The following is a 19,018-nucleotide window of genomic DNA, read 5'->3' as shown; positions in this document are numbered from 1 at the left end:
TCCAATCGAGCCTTCTCCCTTTTTTCCTTATCTAAATCTATCAGCATAACCCTCCATCCCCTTCTCCCTCAAATGCTTATCTAGCCTCCCCTTAAATACATCTACTATTTGCTGTAACTGCTCCCTGTGAGTTCTACATTCTCACCACTCTTTGGCTAAAGAATTTTCTTCTGAATTCCCTAATGCATTTCTTGGTGACTATCTTATATTGGTGGCCTCTCGTTATGCTCTTCTCCCTTAAGTGGAAGCATTCTCTCTCTATCTACCCTTTCATAATTTTAAAGACCTCTATTAGGTTACCCCTCAACCTTTTTTCAAGAGATCCTTGTGGGACACCACTAGTCACTTCCTTCCAATTTGAGTATATTACCATTATCTCTACACTCTACTCTGCCTTCTATTGCCTAACCAATCTCCTAACTAGATCAATAATTTGCCTTCAATTCAGTAAAATGGGTATTTCTTTGAAAAGATGATATAAAGCTATTCAATTCTGGGAGTATCATTGCAGAAACCACTTCTATTGCCATGTGATTTGTGTGGACATACCTACATCTCCTCCTCCACCTCCACTGCAAGAATTGTGGGACTTGTGAGCGTAAAGCCACACCGTTTACCCCACTTGGGCCCCGGGCGAGCCATTGCCAGTGCTCTTGCATATTTGATAACTCTGTAAGGCTTATATATCCACTTCCTCATTCTATATATGACTCGTTTAGTGCATTTCGGGGGAACACTGATGGTTTGTTTTTTGCCCTTATGGCAAGATACTGACAATATAGTCTCTGGAGGGATGCAAGGAGGATGTGTTCCCTGACTGGGGAGTCTAGAACCAGGGGTCACAGTCTCAGAATAAGGGGTCAGCCATTTAGGACTGAGATGAAGAGATATTTCTTCACTTAAAGGGAGGCAAATCTTTGGAATTCTCTACCCCAGTGGGCTGTGGATGCTCAATGTTTGAGTATATTCAAGACAGAGATCGATAGATTTTTGGATATTAAGGGAATCAAATGGGGATATGGGGATAGTGCAGGAAAATGGAGTTGAGGTAGAAGATCAGCCATGATCTCATTGAATGGCAGGGCAGGCTTGAGGGGCCAAATGGCCTACTTCTGCTCCTATTTCTTATGTTCTTATGGAGCAATATTAGGAGGGCAGATAACCTGCCCATTGGAAAACTGATGGGATCGGGTGGATGCTGGATTTACACGTCGCCCGATATTATTCTCCGCTGACTTCAATGGGGAGTAAAATCGGGCAAGATGTAAAACCAGTGTTGCCCCGACCCATGAGTGTTCCGCCAGCGAGTGAGGTTGAAATTCCCCCCTAATTGTCTTCTACATTACATAAAACCTGAGTTGTTTGCCTCAGTCATTAAAGATAATGTTTTTTCTTTTCACTACAGGAATAATACAGACTGCAGAGCTCCTTGATCGTGAAAGACACCCCCACTACTGGCTGACAGTTCTTGCTACGGATTTAGGAGCCACCCCTCTGGTCACTTCAACCGAAGTCTTCATCAAAATTATAGATGTTAATGATAATCCTCCTCAGACCACGGCTCCTGTATACTATACTTCAATCATTGAAAACTCCCCGAAAGATAAGTCTGTTCTTCGCATTGATGCTGAAGATCCTGATTCCAGTTCACAGGGTCAGCTGACGTACAGGATCACTAGTGAAAACCCAAGAGGATTCTTTACTATTGACCCAAAGACTGGTATGTTAATATTGTCTGAAACCATTGTTTTTTAAATGCTCAGTATTTCCTCATGTTTTGTTTGCTTATACCTGTATAGCTATTGTCTGCTCTCTATAGTGTTATTCCAAATATATGTTTTCTTCATGAATTCCTCATTACCTTTACCACCCAGGAAGTGAGAACTTTAAATTTGTTAAAGTTTTCATGAATGACAGATTTATAGACAAAATATAAATGCATTGAAGGATTATCGATAGACTGCTCTGACCCAGTGTATTATGATTCATTAATTTGTACATAAATGGACTCTGATTAAGCCTCTACCTGTGCAAATTGGGCTGGTGCATAAATCTTTTTATAGGTGGATTCTGAACGGATAGATTTCTAGAGATATTGTTGCCTATCGACAAGAGTTCTGGTCATTCCAATACTGACTGTGCCTGTCAGCAGGACAAAGTATTTTGTCTTATTCTTGGATAGTGCTGATTTTGTGGTTTTTTTCTGGTTCCTGGTCATTTTGTATCGAATTGTCCAAGGTTTCATTAATAGAAAACTGCAGAATATTGTTGCTTAAGCAAAAGCAAAACTGACACTTAAAAACAAGTTCAAAATATCGGTTAACAGCATCTGGGAGATGCTTTATTCAACTTGCAATATAAATTTATGTTGGTAAAAAGGAGAAATTACCAACAGTTTTGAACTTGCCATTGCAATATTGTTGAGCTTGAAAATATAATTTTCCGATATCACTACCTTTAAGTAACTGACAGCTAGAGTTGCAAATTTTAAAACACCTTTCAACTGAACTTTGGCCAATTGATGATTAAATTTGGCTAAGACTAAAATAGTTAAAATCCTTTAGGTTAATAGAGCAGATGTATGCTGTTCCTTGTTTGCTTTTATTAGTTATGTAGTTGCTCTCCTTGATGCAAGGACATGTAGGCCGAGAATTTGCTCACCTCGGCGGCTTCAAGGCGGGCGATGTCGGTGGTGGACCCTGGCCCTGCTGCTGGCTCCATCCCGCTGCCTAAAATGAACTTGCGTTTCCATCGCCAATTAGATCGAGTGTGTCTGGTGATGTTATTCATGACACATCTTGAACCGCTTTCCTTAAAGGGACTATGGCCACCTTACTTTTGACATTTGTGCTGTCAGTGTTCTACAGCATTGAAGTGCTGCAAACACTGACAACCACTGCACAGAGGTGCAGGCTGCACCCAGGTTCTCCCATAAGCCTATGGAGGGAGTCAGTGCACGCCGGGAGGTCCTCTTCCCTTCCCATGGGCAGAAGATACCTCCCCAGGACATGAACACAGCCTGGTTGCACATTGCACAGGAGACCTCACGCAGGGATGTAGTCCGGTGGATCTGGGTGCAGTGGCACAAACTTTTCAATTATCTCATTAGATCACAAAACTTTAATACAAAGCCACACTCAACTTCATCCTCCTGTGCCTCTCATCACATCGCCATCACTCTGCCTTTCCTACCCTATTCCTGCACATCCTTACCCACACCAACTTACCTTGCACCTTCACCCATCCAGTATTTTATCCAATGTTCATATAATGTTTCTGTTAATGTGCTGTCAAACATTGAAACCTTTATTTGTAACACCTTTGGAAGTGGCTTAGTGAGTTGCAGTGAATGGTGAGACATAATGGTACCTTCCACAATGATGATGAGTATGAAAGGAGTGGTTTGGGCATTGTAGGGATGCTTTATGGTGTTGGTAAGGGGTGGTGCCAACCTGGTGCATCATGTGGCAGCCAGGGTGTACCGTGTCAAGTGAAGTAAATGTGGCCATGGTGAGGCTATCCCTGGCCTCCCGGGCAGCAATGTGTCCGGGTGCTGATGCCCTCAGTCCTGTGCAGCATCAGGTCATCGCGGAGAAGGTTGATGCTGTTGCTGGTGTGCCTGGGCTGCTGGTGTTGGGACTGATCGTGGTCGGATTCTGAGGATCAAGGTGAGACAGTATAAAGGGCACCCATGTTGATAAGGATAGATGACAGGTGAAGTAGAGATGACAGAAGCATTTTGTCAATGGTGAGCGAGTTCGTCCAATGAGGTGAGAGTGGATGGTGAGTGGAAAGTGGAAAGCCTGCAGAATCAATGCTGGAAACGGACTGAGAAAAGCTTGTGGCTGAGGAAAGTGCTGATCTGTCAAGTGGGAGCTTTTACTGTACAATTGAAGCTGTCAAGTAATCAGCTGGAGCAATGACCACTGAACTCATGCCTCAGGTTGACAGCCATGGTCCCCAAACAGTGATTCCCATGGCCATGCAGTTAAAGTCAAATGATAAGTTAAAAAAGCCTGGTTAGCATTTGTCAATTAGACGCTAATGATTTTAATTGGGTCCCCCACTGCTGCCGGTCAGGTCTGCTCAGCGTTGACAGACCTGACATTGTGAAGGGCATGATTCGGCAGGGTGACAGAACCTGCTGTCAGAGAAAAACATTTGCCCACCCAACCCGCCTCCGATCCCAGCCTGGAAAGTCTCCAGACCCGGTTCCTCTAATTGGACCAGGACACATGCTGGGAAGGCTTAACAAGCCCTATCAAGGGAAAAACATTTTAGACAACGGGGTGGAGCCAGCAGCGGGGTCAGGACCCGCCACCAACGTCGCCCGCCCCAGACCCGCCGAGGTGAGCAAAATCCCGGCCTTGTTCTTTGATTCCGCAAGTGCGAAACCATGGGAAAAATCTTGCCGCATGCTTCAAAAATATAGAAAGCAAGGCAGTTATTTGCTGCTGTTCTTCTGACTTTGTGTAACCCTGAGGCTGTGAACCAGTGATTTACAAGCAGTTCTCAATCTACAAAATCATTTTTCAACAAGTGACCTTAACGTGTTTATTTAGACCACCAGGAGTACTTAAGCAGTTGTCATAAAGAGATAGGTTAAACAAAACTCCATCATTCTATGTTTCTATAGCAGCTAAACATTGAAGGTGGGGGGAAGGGGTCATGTTGGCCTTGAGCGCAATTGTATCACGAGTGATAACTAATCTGCAGTCCATTTTACATCTCTCCCTATTTTTGTTTAATTTGAAATTTGACATTTGGAACAATTTACATCAATTAATAAGGCTAATTGTGAAACTAACCTGTTTATATAAAAACATTTCTTGCCAATTTTTAATGTCAACTTAATGACTTGTTGTAAGATTTATGATTAACAATAATTTACAAAATTACTGAATGTCTCTGTCTGTGCATGAGTCAATAAAACTATCAACAAGGCAATTGTCTGCTGCAAGAAATTGGGTTAATTAGCGAAACTATGAAAACAGAAAGTCTTTTTTCTCCAAACAAGAAGTTTTAGGGGCCAAAATTGTCCCCGCTTTAAGGCCCATTACCGTCTCTAAGTGGCGGTAATGGAGCGGATAGACCTCACCGACCGGGGGCAGATGGATGGGCCGACCCATTCCAAATTGCTCCCGGGCCAGGAGCAACGGGAACGGGTTCCCACGCCGCCTGTGCTACTGCCCCTTTCCGCCCTGCGAGGGAAATTGGCCCATGGGAAATTGCCCCGTGGAAGTGGCGCACCACCGGTCAGTGCCACTGACAGCTTTCCTATGTGGGAAGCTGTGTGGCTGGGTGACGCATACGCCCTTAAAGGGTTGGGCGCGTTGCTGCCGCCTCCATTTTATTTTAATTGTCGGCCGACTCCGAGGTCAGCCTGACAATGGTAGCCACGGGTTCGCCCGGGCCGCCAACAGGCAGCCCGGCACCCCCTCTTGGGTACCGGACTACTGGCCCAGCCGAACCCCTCCCTGGTGACCGAGTGGGCCTAACTAAACTAAATTCAGAGCTCGCAGCGGTCCTTCCCTTTAACTGAAGGGTGGGACACTGACTATTTCAGCGCAGCGATGATGACTCGTAGTGTCTGCCGCCCCACTCCAACAGCACTTCTGTCCCTTAATGGATTGGGGCGGAGAAAAACTTAACGAATCGATGAGTGCGCCTACTTTTTGGTCGGGAGCAATTTCGGCCCCTTAATGTTTAATTTATTAACTAGATTGGAGAATTTGGTTTAAAAAAAAACCTGCTGGCAAATTCCTATTTTAACTGATTACAGTGAATGAACAATATTATGTGATGATTGTCATGTTTGTAACTACAATGTAACACCACTCTATTACTGTATACACTCAACTTAGATGCACACCTTGATCACAGGGGGTGAACTTGTGGGAGACACTCCTTACTTGATCACACAGGTATATAAAGGGAGGTCCCATGCAGGGTCATCACTTCTGGAGTCCTGTAATAAAGAGTTAAGGTCACAGAGTGGCCTTGTCCCTGGAATGTGCCTCGTGTGGTTTCATGCTGTAGAGTAAGGACTTTACAGTGGCGACGAGAAACGGGAATTCACGACCCACGAGAATGGCCACTGGTAGCACAGAGGAACGGTACTGTGTTGGGGAAGACTGGGACGATTTTGTTGAGAGGCTTCAGCAAAGCTTCGTTGCTAAAGACTGGCTGGGGGATGCAGCGACCGACAAGTGACGGGCTCATCTCCTGACTAGCTGCGGGCCAAAGACTTATGCGCTCATGAAGGACTTACTGGCACCCGAAAAGCCGTCGGACGAAACCTTTGAAGAGCTTAGCAAATTAATCGGGGAGCACCTCAAACCGGCGAGCAGCATAGACATGGCTAGACACAGATTCTACACCCACCGACGTCGAGAAGGACAGAGCATATTGGACTTTGTAGCGGACCTCCGGCATTTGGCCAGCCTCTGAGTTCACAGACGCCTGCAGGGGGGATATGCTAAGGGACTTCTTTATCGAGGGTATCGATCATGCGGGAATTTTTCGCAAATTAATTGAGACCAAGGACTTGACCTTGGAAGCGGCAGCGTTGTTAGCTCAAACTTTCATGGCAGGGGAGGAAGAGACGACAATGATTTACGCGCACAATTCTGCCTCTAACGCGGCGATGGATCAGGGAGTCAACATCATCAATGCTACTCAGAGCCCCGCAGGCAAGCAGGGGCAGTCCAACATTTACCAGGCAGCAATAGAGCCCAGAGCAGGACCTCAACAGAGACAATGGCAGGCTGAATGGACGTTCACGCCATCACAGTGGACAATGCGGCCCGGGATGGGGCCATTGACATCCACTTATAGGGTACTTAAGAGCAGTCAAAGGGACAGTCAGCGCGGAATTCCTGGCCTTAGTCCCTTTGTCCCCAACAATGGAAACTTTAACTCATGCTGGAGGTGTGGGGGAAAACACTCAGCCAGATCTTGCAGATTCCAACAGTTTGTCTGCAGAAGCTGCAATCTCAGTGGCCATTTAGCTCGAATGTGCAGAAAACCTGCAACCAGACTAATATATGAGGCAGATGGACCAGAAGAGGGTTCTGTGAGGCAGAATGACTTTTGGGGTAAATTGATGGACGCTGAGGTTCAGCGGGTCCACGCGGCGAATATTCACAGTTCATACACCAAAATGCCACCAATGATGATGAGGGTTTTGTTAAATATTATCCCAGTACGCATGGAGCTGGACACTGGGGCTAGCCAGTCACTCATGGGAGTTCAGCAATTTGAGAAGCTATAGCTGCTTAAAGCCAGTAGACCCAAATTAGAACGTATTGAGACACATACGGACTTACACCAAAGAAATCATTCCGGTGCTAGGCAGTGCAATGATGGCTATCACACACAATGGGTTAGTGAACCAGCTGCCGCTCTGGATTGTCCCGGGCAATGGTCCCGCACTGTTGGGGAGGAGCTGGTTAGCTGAGATGAACTGGAAATGGGGGGATGTTCACGCAATGTCCTCGGTGGAGCGAAATTCATGCTCACAAGTCCTACAACAATTCGAGTCACTATTCCAACCGGGCGTCGGGACTTTCAAAGGCACTAAAGTAGTGATACACATCACCCGGCCGCCAGGCCAGTGCACCACAAAGCCAGAGCGGTGCCGTATGTGATGAAGGAAAAAATCGAAAGTGAATTGGACAGGCTGTTGCAAAAGGGCATCATCTCACCTATTGAATTCAGTGACTGGGCGAGCCCCATCATTCCCGTTATAAAAGCGGATGGTTCTGTCTGGATCTGTGGCGACTACAAGGCCACCATCAATCGGGTGTCCCTACAAGATCAATACCTGCTCCAAGAGCGGAGGACCTCTTCGCCACTGTGGCAGGCAGCAATCTGTTCACCAAGTTGGACCTCACTTCAGCCTATATGACCGAGAAACTGGCCGACTAATCCAAACTACTGACCACCATCACCACGCACAAGGGGCTGTTTGCGTATAAGAGGTGCACGTTTGGCATTTGATCAGCGGCTGCGATTTTTCAAAGAAACATGGAAAGCCTGCTTAAATTCATTCCGGGACCAATTGTATTCCAGGACGAAATCCTCATCACGGGTCGAGACACCGAGGAACACCTCCACAACCTGGAGGAGGTGCTATGCCGACTGGACTGGGGAGGCCTGCGACTCAAGAAGTCTAAATGCATGTTCTTAGCTCCTGAGGTTGAGTTTCTGGGCAGGAGGGTTGCTGCAGGTGGGATTCGGCCCACCAAATCCAAAACAGAGGCGATTCAACGAGCACCCAGGCCCTGCAACACATTGGAGCTGCGTTCATTCCTGGGACTGTTGAACTATTTCGGGAACTTACTGCCAAACTTGAGCACGTTGTTGGAGCCGCTACACGTGCTCCTGCGTAAGAGTTGCGATTGGTTTTGGGGGACTGTCAGGAACGGGCTTTTGATCGGGCGCGAAACCCACTTTGTTCAAACAAGTTGTTGACTCTGTACGACCCCTGTAAACGTTTAGTTCTGACATGTGATGCATCGTTCCATGGGGTTGGGTGCGTGTTGCAGCAGGGTAATGCTGAGGGTCAGCTACAACCTGTGGCTTATGCCTCCAGGTCGCGCTCTCAAGCAGAACGGGGATATGGGATGGTCGAGAAGGAAGCGCTTGCATGTGTCTATGGTGTAAAAAAAACTGCATCAGTATCTCTTCGGTAGGAAGTTTGAGTTAGAGACGGACCACAGGCCACTCACATCCCTGTTGTCAGACAACAAGGCTGTCAATGCCAACGCATCAGCTCGCATACAGCGGTGGGCTCTCATGCTAGCTGCTTATGATTGCTCCATCCGGCACCGGCCCGGCACTGAAAACTGTGCTGACGCGCTCAGCAGGCTCCCACTGGCCACCACCGAGGGGGCAGCTGAGCAAAGCGCTGAGATGGTAATGGCTGTCGATGCCGTTGACAGTGCAGGCTCCCCCATCACAGCCCGCCAGATCAAAATCTGGACAAACAGAGATCCCCTCCTATCCTTGATTAAGAAATGTGTCCTGACTGGGGATTGAGCGCCCACACACGGAGCATGCCCTGAGGCGGTCAGACCGTTCCACAGGTGGATGGATGAGCTCTCCATCCAAGCTGACTGCTTACTATGGGGCAGCCGGGTAGTCATGCCCCAGAAGCTCAGGGAGGCATTCATCAGGGAACTCTACAGCGAGCACCCAGGCATTGTGATGATGAAGGCCATTGCCCAGTCACACATTTGGTGGCCTGGAATTGATTCAGACCTGGAACACTGTGTTCGCAGGTGCACGACCTGTGCCCCCAGGGAGGCCCTGCTCAGCCCGTAGCCCTGGCCCACCAAGCCATGGTCACGCATTCACATTGACTACGCGAGCCCGTTCATGGGGAAGATGTTCGTTATTGTAGTAGATGCGTACTCGAAATGGATCGAATGTATCATCCTGAATTCATGCACGTCATCCACCACCGTGGAAAGCCTATGTGCGATCTTTGTAACCCATGGCTTGCCGGACATCCTGGTTCGTGATAATGGCCCGTGTTTCACGAGCTATGAATTCCGGGAGTTTATGTCGGGCAATGGCATCAACCACGTCAGGACTGTGCCGTTCAAGCCGGCCTCCATTGGCCAGGCGGAACGGGCAGTCCAAATCATTAAGCAAGGTATGCTCAGGATTCAAGGATCCTCCCTACAATGCCACCTATCGCGCCTCCTGCTGGCCTATAGATCCCGCCCGCACTCGCTCACGGGGGTCCCGCCCGCAGAGCTACTCATGAAACGGACACTCAAAACTCGGTTGTCCCTCATCCACCCAGTCCTGACCGACCTAGTTGAGGGCAAGCGCAAGTCACAAAATGAGTACCATGACCGTAATTCAAGGGGGAGAGGTATAGAAATAAATAATCCTATATTCGTCCTCAATCACGCCATGGGGCCCAAATGGCTTGAGGGTACTGTAATTGGCAAAGAGGGGAATAGGGTCATCGTGGTAAAACTCAACAATGGCCAGATATGCCGTAAACATCTGGACCAAGTAAAAAAAAGGTTCAGCGTGGACACGGAGGAACCTGAAGAAGACCATGAGATGGAGCTCACACTATGGCCAGCGAACGTGCAACAAGAGCAATCAGAAGAATGCATAGTCCCTTGGGTCAGCCCGGACAGGCCGGAATCACCACACGTGACAGACACTCATGTCAGTGTCCAACAACCAGAGCCCCAACTGCGGCGCTCCACGAGGGAGCGTAGACAACCTGAAAGATTAAACCTATGATCCCAGTAAGACTTTAGGGGGGGCCGGGGGAAGGTGATGCCATGTTTGTAACTACAAGGTAACACCACTGTATTACTGAATACACTCAACTTAGATGCACACCTTGACCACAGCGGGTGAACTTGTGGGAGACACTCCTTACCTTATCACACAGGTATATAAAGGGAGGTCCCATGCAGGGTCATCACTTCTGGAGTCCTGTAATAAAGAGCTAAGGTCACAGAGTGGCCTTGTCCCTGGAATGTGCCTCGTCTGGTTTCATGCAGTAGAGTAAGGACTTTACACTGATAACATCAAAAATGTTGAGAAATTGGTCAACACCAAACTTGTGAAATTTGCAACAACTCCCAATAAATTGCTAAAATTTGAATATGTTATCCAGTTCCACATCTTCCCTTTCCCTTTATCTTCATCTTCTCCCTTTCCTCAGTTCTTCCCATTCTCTTTGTCATCCCTGAGTCATTGCTTCCTTCCCTTCCTTCAGTTATTTTCCATTAGTTGGATTCATAAGATCCCCCGTTTATTGGTCTTGCATCAGGCCACAATCTGAGATTTTCCTGTTTATTGTCAGAATTTCCATTTTTGATGAAATGCTTCACTAAGAAAACTGATTTCTCCAAGTTGTCCTTAGATGCATCTAGTGATACTTCATAGTGCATCTCGAGTAAGTTGCCAGAGCTTCTTTGACTTAAAGCTGTACCGCAGTAATATAAAGGAAGTAGATTTAGGTGATGACATTGTAGCTTCAATAGGCTTTTTTCAAGTTCAGAAATCATGTTCGTTGAAACAAAGACCTGCAGTAATTTTTGAGGTATTTTATTAATAAATCCATCCAAGAAGATACTCAGATTAGGGCAATGTTTGCAATCAATAATGTGACAATTTCAGTGTCCTAAATCTGGCTTTTCTATTCTACCCCAACTCCAGTGGAAACAGTGGGAAAATTAGGCAGTAAGTCCTACCACCTCAGCCCTGCCTGACTTCAATTTTCCTCCCCTCCACCCCCACGAAGAGGCTGCTGGCTGCCCCTTCATCACTTGCCATGTGTAAATGCCAGCAAGAAGGCTGGTTTCCCACTGATTACCACTGCTGTCTTTGCCGATGCCAGAAGGCTGGCAGTAGTGATGCCAAGGTCGTTGGTTAGTGGAAGGGCCTAATAGTGGCCTATGCTTCCTCAATAATGGCCCTAGATATTTAACCTGCTAATGGTCTCAATCAGTCCAAGGCCCTCAGTTTAAAACAAAATGTTTACAAAACCTTCAAGTCTCATCTGATCCCTTGAAGATCTTCTCTGGCAGTTATGGTGCTGCAATGGGCATCGCGCTACAGCACCATTGCATTTTCCTCTTCTGCAGCAATGGACCTCCTTTTGCTGGTGGGATTCCCGCCAAATGCCCACTCCACATACAGAACTAGGCCGGAGGAGGAAACAGAACAGGCTTTCAGGTGGATTTGGGGCGGTGAATGGAAGTCCTGCTCCGACTTTCTTCGGGTAGGCTTGGGTAAATCCAGCCCTTTTACTTTCCAGCAGAGTTTACTGGATAACAATTAGGAGTAGGAGGCACAGTTGATTTATTTTAAACCATCACTAACTGTTGCCCCCATTGAAATCAGCTAAGTCGAGACAGATTGAGGATTGTGCATGGGGACATTCTGATCTGTGTGGTATAGTGAGACACTAGGAAGTGTCGTTAGCCATAATGCCATCGCTGATACCTGGGCTAAAGGGGTAAATTATGAGGACAGGCTGCATTGACTAGGCTTGTATTACCTTGAATATAGAAGATTGAGGGGTCGTCTAATTGAGATGTTTAAGATGATTAAAGGAACTGATAGAGTAGCTAGAGATAGACTATTTGCTCTGGTGTGGGTGTCCAGAACAAGGGGGCATATCCTTGAAATTATAGCTAGGCCGCTCAGGGTGATATCAGGAAGCATTTCTTCACACAAAGGATAATGGAAATCTGGAATTCTCTCGCACAAGAAACTTTTGAGGTTAGGTCAATTGAAAATGTCAAAACAGATTGATAGATTTGTGTTAGGCAAGGACATTAAGGGGTATGGAACCAAAGTGTGCAGATGGAGTTATGATGCAGATCAGCCATGCTATAACATGATCTAATTGAGCGGCGAACAGGTTTGAGGAGCTGAATAGCCTATTCCTGTCCCTATGCTCCATCACGAAAGTCTGATTTTTAAAAAATTTGTTCATGGGATGTGGACGTCGCTGGCAAAGCCAGCATTTATTGCCCATCCCGAATTTCTCTTGAGAAGATGGTGTGAGTTGCCTTCTTGAACCGCTGCAGTCCATGTGGTGAATGTACTCCCACAGCGCTGTTCGAGAGGGAGTTGCAGGATTTTGACCCAGCGCCGATGAAGGAAGAACGATATATTTCCAAGTCAGGGTGATGGATGCCTTGGAGGGGAGCTTGCAGGTGATGGTGCTCCCATTTGCCTGCTATCCTTGTCCTTCTAAGTGTTAGAGTTCACAGGTTTGTGAGGTGATGTCGACGAAGCTTTGGCTGTTGCTGTAGTGCATCTTGTAGACTGCAGGCATGGTGTACTGGTGGTGGAGGGAGTGAGTGATAAAGGTAACGGATGGGGTGCCAATCAAGCAGGCACCTGGATAGTGTCGAGCTTCATGCATTAACACAGCTAACTGTACCAGTATGAAGTACTTCCCTTTTTCAATATTTTGTTGGTCTTTAATAGTTCATTTCATCAACTTTCAGATATACTCACAGATTTGTGATAAGCTAAGCAGCTTTCAAATTAGAAAAGGAAGCAACTCAAAACTGCCACAACATGTTATTGCCCTTTAAACAAATTCCATGTAAATCTGATACAGCAGTTACCCATTTCTCTTTTTGTTTTGTATTGGTGTTGTTAACATTGCCTTGAGGTCGTAAGCAAGGTCTGACTAATCCTTGGAAAAAAGAAACCAGCAATTTGATTTCCCTTTACCTGTTTAGACACGACTTGGAATGGTGTAACAGTAACAACAAACACATCTGCACACTTTATTGTGTGTAACCTTTTTTAATTGGGTGTTTAGCTGTGATGTGCAGCAGGTATAGGCTACATAGTCAGATTGGAGCGTGGGCAGGTACAGCAGGAGCGGCGAAGGAGCGGCGAGAGATTGTGGAGGGATGTGATCGGGGCCCAGGAGAGGTGAGGGCCCAGGGGCAGCACGGACCAGCCCACACTGCGATATGTGTGCACACTAGGTCCGTGCAGCAGAGCTGGTCTCCAGTCGTCCTGGGTAATCCTTTCCACTGGACCAAGACCTAGCTCTGTCAAGCCCGTGTGGTGGCTGGTGTGCAATGGCCACTCCACGTTAAAAAAATCCAAGCACAGGCATCTTCCACCCTTCAAGATTTAGTTCAGGATCTGGAATTTTAGGTCCTTCATTGAAACACCTGCGAACTTTTTGACATGGAAGCAAGTCATCCTTGATTCAAGGGACTGCCTATGATGATGATGACATAGTGTCAGGCATGCCATTGTTGGTAGCACTCATCCCTGAGTCAGAGGTTGTGCATTCAAAGTCCCATTCCAGTGATTTGAGCACAAGATCGAGGCTGACACTCCAGTGCAGTACTGAGGGAGTGCTGCACTGTCAGAGATGCCGTCTTTCGGATGAGATGTTAAACCGAGGTCCTGCCTGCCCTTTCAGGTGGATGTAAAAGATCCCATGGCACTATTTCAAAGAAGAGCAGGGGAGTTATCCCGTGTCCTGGCCAACATTTATCCCTCAAACAACACCATTAAAACAGATAATCTGGTGATTACCATATTATTGTTTGTGGGACCTTGCTGCGCACAAATTGTCTGCTGCGTTTTCTGCGTGACAACAGTGGCTACATTTCAAAAGTACTTCATTGTCTGTAAAGTGCTTTGGGACATCCTGAGGTCATAAAACACGCTAAATGCATGTCTTTTAGGCTTCATATTGTAGTGTGAGTTAGTTTGACTCAGTTAGGAACAGTCTCGCCTGAGTCAGAAGGTTATGAGTTTAAGCCCTGTTCCAGGAACTGAGTATATAATCTGGGTTGATATTACAGTGCAATTCTGAAGTAATGCTGCATTGCTGGAGATGCTGTCTTTCAAATGAGACCTTAAACTGAGGCCCAGTCTGACTGTTCAGATGGATGTTAAACATTTCATGGCAGGATTTGAAGAGGAGGTATTTTTCTATCTTTCCTCAACCAACTCATTGCTCGTTGTGGGACCATGTTCTGTGCAAAATGTCGACAGCATTCACATAAGTAGCCACAGTCAATTCAATGTATTTGCAGTGCTTTAGGCTGTCTTGAGGATGTGATAAAGCACTATATAAATGCATGTTATTTTTTTTCTTGGATTTCCCAAATTGAAAGATGTTTGTCCACTTGCCAAAGGTTCTCTGATTGCATTCAACATTGAGTGTGTCACTCTGTTTTCTCCTGTCTTTTCTCAAGACAATCTTCAACCCTCTTGGTTTCTAGAGTGATTTGATGCAAATTATTTCAACAAAAATGGCAATGCTAATCATATCACCGCACTTCTTGGCCATAAGATTGTCTGATGGAGGGGCAGCACAACTGAGATGTGATTATGGTGAGGGGCAGGGCTAATTTAAGGCCGTTTACCAGGAAATTGCAATCCAGGAGGGGGAAGAGATGGGTCCTTTTTTAGACATGGCTTTATACAAATTATGGGAGAAACATGATTCCAGGTACAAAGGCTGCTGCACAAGGTTAGGTTGGGAACAGAAAAACCTTTTTTGCAAGATAGTGACATAGAATAATCCCATTGCAGTAGAGATGGGTTATCATCAATGTCGCCTTTAGGGCACAGTAAAAGAAGCCGCTCGCTCACTCCATTTCGGATCACAAACAGCAGGGCTTTAATAACACAGCCAAGAAAAGTATCCGATCAGGGAGAGGGGCCCTGACCGACAGCCCACTCCACCAATCACTGCCCAACCTACTGTGACTGGCGTCGACTCTCAGCAATTGCTGTGGCAGAGAGGGGGGCAGGTCCTGAGGGTAGCAGGTGAGAGGGGGCGGTTCCTGGATGGTTATCCCCACGGATAGCCTGGATTCAATAGTCCCTTTACCTAAAGATGAGCCCTGACCTGCCTAATGGGACATCGAAAGTAATCACCGGGTCACCTGTTTAGCCTCCTGTGTATTCTGAACAAACGGGACTTTTTTTTCTGGAAAAATCTGTTGATTTACGTCTGCACGAAAAATACGCGACTTGCGAATGTGAGAAATACAATTTGCGCATGCGTGAAAACAACGCCGATTTAGAAAATGTTTTAATCGTGCAGAGGAACTCTCTGGTGTCCAGCTACCTTGATTTCTCTTACTCCCAGTTAAAAATCAAGAATTTGTTTAGCTTGCTGAATGGCGCCTTGCTCACCTGCTGGTGGCCCTGTCAAATAACCAGCCGCTCTTTCCTGAGGTGACCAATTCTTGTTGGTAATGAGCGAAAATAAAAAGTTACCTTGAAGCGCGCGTGGGAAAATTGCATGTTGCAGAAAATTGGAACAAGGACCCGGGAAAGGTGGTGGTCGCCGAGCTTTATACACGGCGATCATATTCCCGGGCTCGAGCCCAGGGCATGCAGCTTCTGCATGTAAAGATTAACATTTACATTTTTTTTAATTTTATGTACGTCCACATAAGTGATGCGAATATTAATCACAATTCAACCAGACAACCAACAAATATAAAGTGCTGTAGTCTTTAGTTCATAGTATTAAAAAAAATTGAACAATTGAACAAGAACAGGTAGTCGTATTTTTAACTTCAATCACTTCTATCAATAACCATTGTCTCCTTGAACCAGCACACCTGCCATGTCTCTCTAACACCCTATCTTTCTCCCCAGTCTCTCTCAAACCCCAGTCTCTCTCAAACCCCAGTCTCTCTCTCTCACCCAGAATCTCTCCCCCAGAATCTCTCTCTCCCCCTGAATCTCTCTCTCTCTCCCCCAGAATCTCTCTCTCTCCCCCAGAATCTCTCTCTCTCTCTATCTCTCTCTTCCCCAGTCTCTCTCTCTCTCTTCCCCAGTCTCTCTCTCTCTCTCTCTCTTTTCCCCAGTCTCTCTCTCTCTTTTCCCCAATCTCTCTCTCTCTCTTCCCCAGTCTCTCTCTCTCTCTCTCTCTTCCCCAGTCTCTCTCTCTCTTCCCCAGTCTCTCTCTCTCTCTTCCTCTCTCTCTCTCTCTCTCTCTCTCTTCCCCAGTCTCTCTCTCTCTCTCTCTTCCCCAGTCTCTCTCGCTCTCTCTCTCTCTTCCCCAGTCTCTCGCTCTCTCTCTCTTCCCCAGTCTCTCGCGCTCTCTCTCTTCCCCAGTCTCTCTCTCTCTCTCTCTCTCTCTCTCTTCCCCAGTCTCTCTCTCTCTCACCCCCTCCCAGTCTCTCTCTCTCTCACACCCTCCCAGTCTCTCTCTCTCACCCCCTCCAAGTCTCTCTCTCTCACCCCCTCCGTCTCTCTCTCTCTCACCCCCTCCCAGTCTCTCTCACCCCCTCCCAGTCTCTTTCTCTCTCACCCCCTCCCAGTCTCTCTCTCTCACCCCCTCCCAGTCTCTCTCTCTCTCACCCCCTCCCAGTCTCTCTCTCACCCCCTCCCAGTCTCTCTCTCTCACCCCCTCCCAGTCTCTCTCTCTCACCCCCTCCCAGTCTCTCTCTCTCTCACCCCCTCCCAGTCTCTCTCTCACCCCCTCCCAGTCTCTCTCTCTCACCCCCTCCCAGTCTCTCTCTCTCTCACCCCCTCCCAGTCTCTCTCTCTCTCACCCCCTCCCAGTCTCTCTCTCTCTCACCCCCTCCCTCTCTCTCTCTCTCTCTCTCTCACCCCCTCCCTCTTTCTCTCTCTCTCACCCCCTCCCTGTCTCTCTCTCTCTCTCACCCCTCTACCCCCCCCCACTCTCTTACTCTCTCTCCCTCTACCCCCTCAGTCTCTTACTCTCTACCCCCCCCAGTCTCTTACTCTTTACCCCCCCACCAGTCTCTTACTCTCTACACCCCCCCCCCCAGTCTCTTACTCTCAACCCCCCCCCCCCTCCCAGCCTCTTACTTTCTCCACGCGCAATCTCTCTCTCTCCCCGTCAGACTCTCTCTCTCTCTCTCTCTCTCTCTCTCCCCGCCAGTCTCTCTCTCTCTCTCTCTCTCTCTCCCCCCCCCGGTCTCTCTCTCTCGTTCCCCACTCTCTCCCCCCAGTCTCTTTACCCCTCCCACTCTCTCCCCCCTCCACAGTCTCTCTCTGTCTCCCCCCCCCCACCACCCCAGTCTCTCTCTTTCTCCCCCCGCAGTCTCTCTTTCTCCCTCCCTCTCTCTCTCTCTCCCTCCCTCTCTCTCTCTCTCTCTCTCCCTCCCACTCTCTCTCTCTCTCTCCCTCCCACTCTCTTTCCCTCTCTCCCTCCCAGTCTCTCTCTCGCTCCCTCCCAGTCTTTCTCTCTCCCCTCCAGTCTCTCTCTCTCCCCTCCAGTGTCTCTCTCCCCGTCAGACTCTCTCTCTCTCTCTCTCTCTCTCTCTCTCTCCCCGCCAGTCTCTCTCTCTCTCTCTCTCTCTCTCTCTCCCCGCCAGTCTCTCTCTCTCTCTCTCTCTCTCCCCGCCTCTCTCTCTCTCTCCCCCCGCCACTCTCTCTCTCTCTCTCTCTCCCCACCAGTCTCTCTCTCTCTCTCTCTCCCCGCCAGTCTCGCTCTCTCTCTCTCTCTCTCTCCCCGCCAGTCTCTCTCTCTCTCTCTCCCCGTCAGTCTCTCTCTCTCTATCTCTCTCTCTCCCCGCCAGTCTCTCTCTCTCTCTCTCTCTCTCTCTCTCCCCGCCAGTCTCTCTCTCTCTCTCTCTCTCTCTCCCCGCCAGTCTCTCTCTCTCTCTCTCTCTCTCTCTCCCCACCAGTCTCTCTCTCCCCGCCAATCTCTCTCTCTCTCTCTCTCTCTCTCCCCGCCAGTCTCTCTCTCTCTCTCTCTCTCTCTCTCTCTCTCTCTCTCCCCGCCAGTCTCTCTCTCTCTCCCCACCAGTCTCTCTCTCCCCGCCAGTCTCTCTCTCTCTCTCTCTCTCCCCGCCAGTCTCTCTCTCTCTCTCTCTCTCTCTCTCTCTCCCCGCCAGTCTCTCTCTCTCTCTCTCTCTCTCTCTCTCTCCCCGCCAGTCTCTCTCTCTCTCTCTCTCTCTCCCCCCGCCAGTCTCTCTCTCTCTCTCTCTCTCTCTCTCACCCCCCGCCACTCTCTCTCTCTCTCTCGCTCTCTCTCTCTCTCTCTCTCCCCACCAGTCTCTCTCTCTCTCTCTCTCTCTCTCCCCGCCAGTCTCTCTCTCTCTCTCCCCCCGCCAGTCTCTCTCTCTCTCTCTCTCTCTCTCTCTCACCCCCCGCCACTCTCTCTCTCTCTCTCTCTCTCTCTCTCTCCCCGCCAGTCTCTCTCTCTCTCCCCACCAGTCTCTCTCTCTCTCCGCCAGTCTCTCTCTCTCTCTCTCTCCCCGCCAATCTCTCTCGCTCTCCCCGCCAGTCTCTCTCTCTCTCTCTCCACGCCAGTCTCTCTCTCTCTCTCTCTCTCCCCGCCAGTCTCTCTCTCTCTCTCTCTCTCCCCCGTCAGTCTCTCTCTCTCTCTCTCTCTCTCTCTCTCTCTCTCTCTCCCCCAGTCTCTCTCGCTTTCTCTCTCCCCCAGTCTGTCTCTTTCGCTCGCTCTCTCCCCCAGTCTGTCTCTCTAGCTTGCTCTCTCCCCCAGTCGCTCTCCTCTTCCCCCAGCAAGTTCTCCCACAGATCTGAA

General features: G+C 48.2%; 1 protein-coding gene across 1 annotated transcript in view; it reads left to right on the top strand.

Annotated features, from left to right (window-relative positions):
- LOC139262030 (protocadherin Fat 1-like) overlaps window positions 1–19,018 on the top strand; it is a 116,529-nt gene that overhangs the window by 5,372 nt on the left and 92,139 nt on the right. The window contains exon 2 of the mRNA XM_070877192.1: window positions 1,406–1,720. Within this exon, the coding sequence (XP_070733293.1) occupies window positions 1,406–1,720 (315 nt within the window). The remainder of the gene's footprint in view (window positions 1–1,405; window positions 1,721–19,018) is intronic.

This window comes from Pristiophorus japonicus, chromosome 4, assembly GCF_044704955.1.
Source record: "Pristiophorus japonicus isolate sPriJap1 chromosome 4, sPriJap1.hap1, whole genome shotgun sequence".
NCBI lineage: Eukaryota > Metazoa > Chordata > Chondrichthyes > Pristiophoridae > Pristiophorus > Pristiophorus japonicus.
This window is presented reverse-complemented; position numbering and strand designations above follow the sequence as displayed.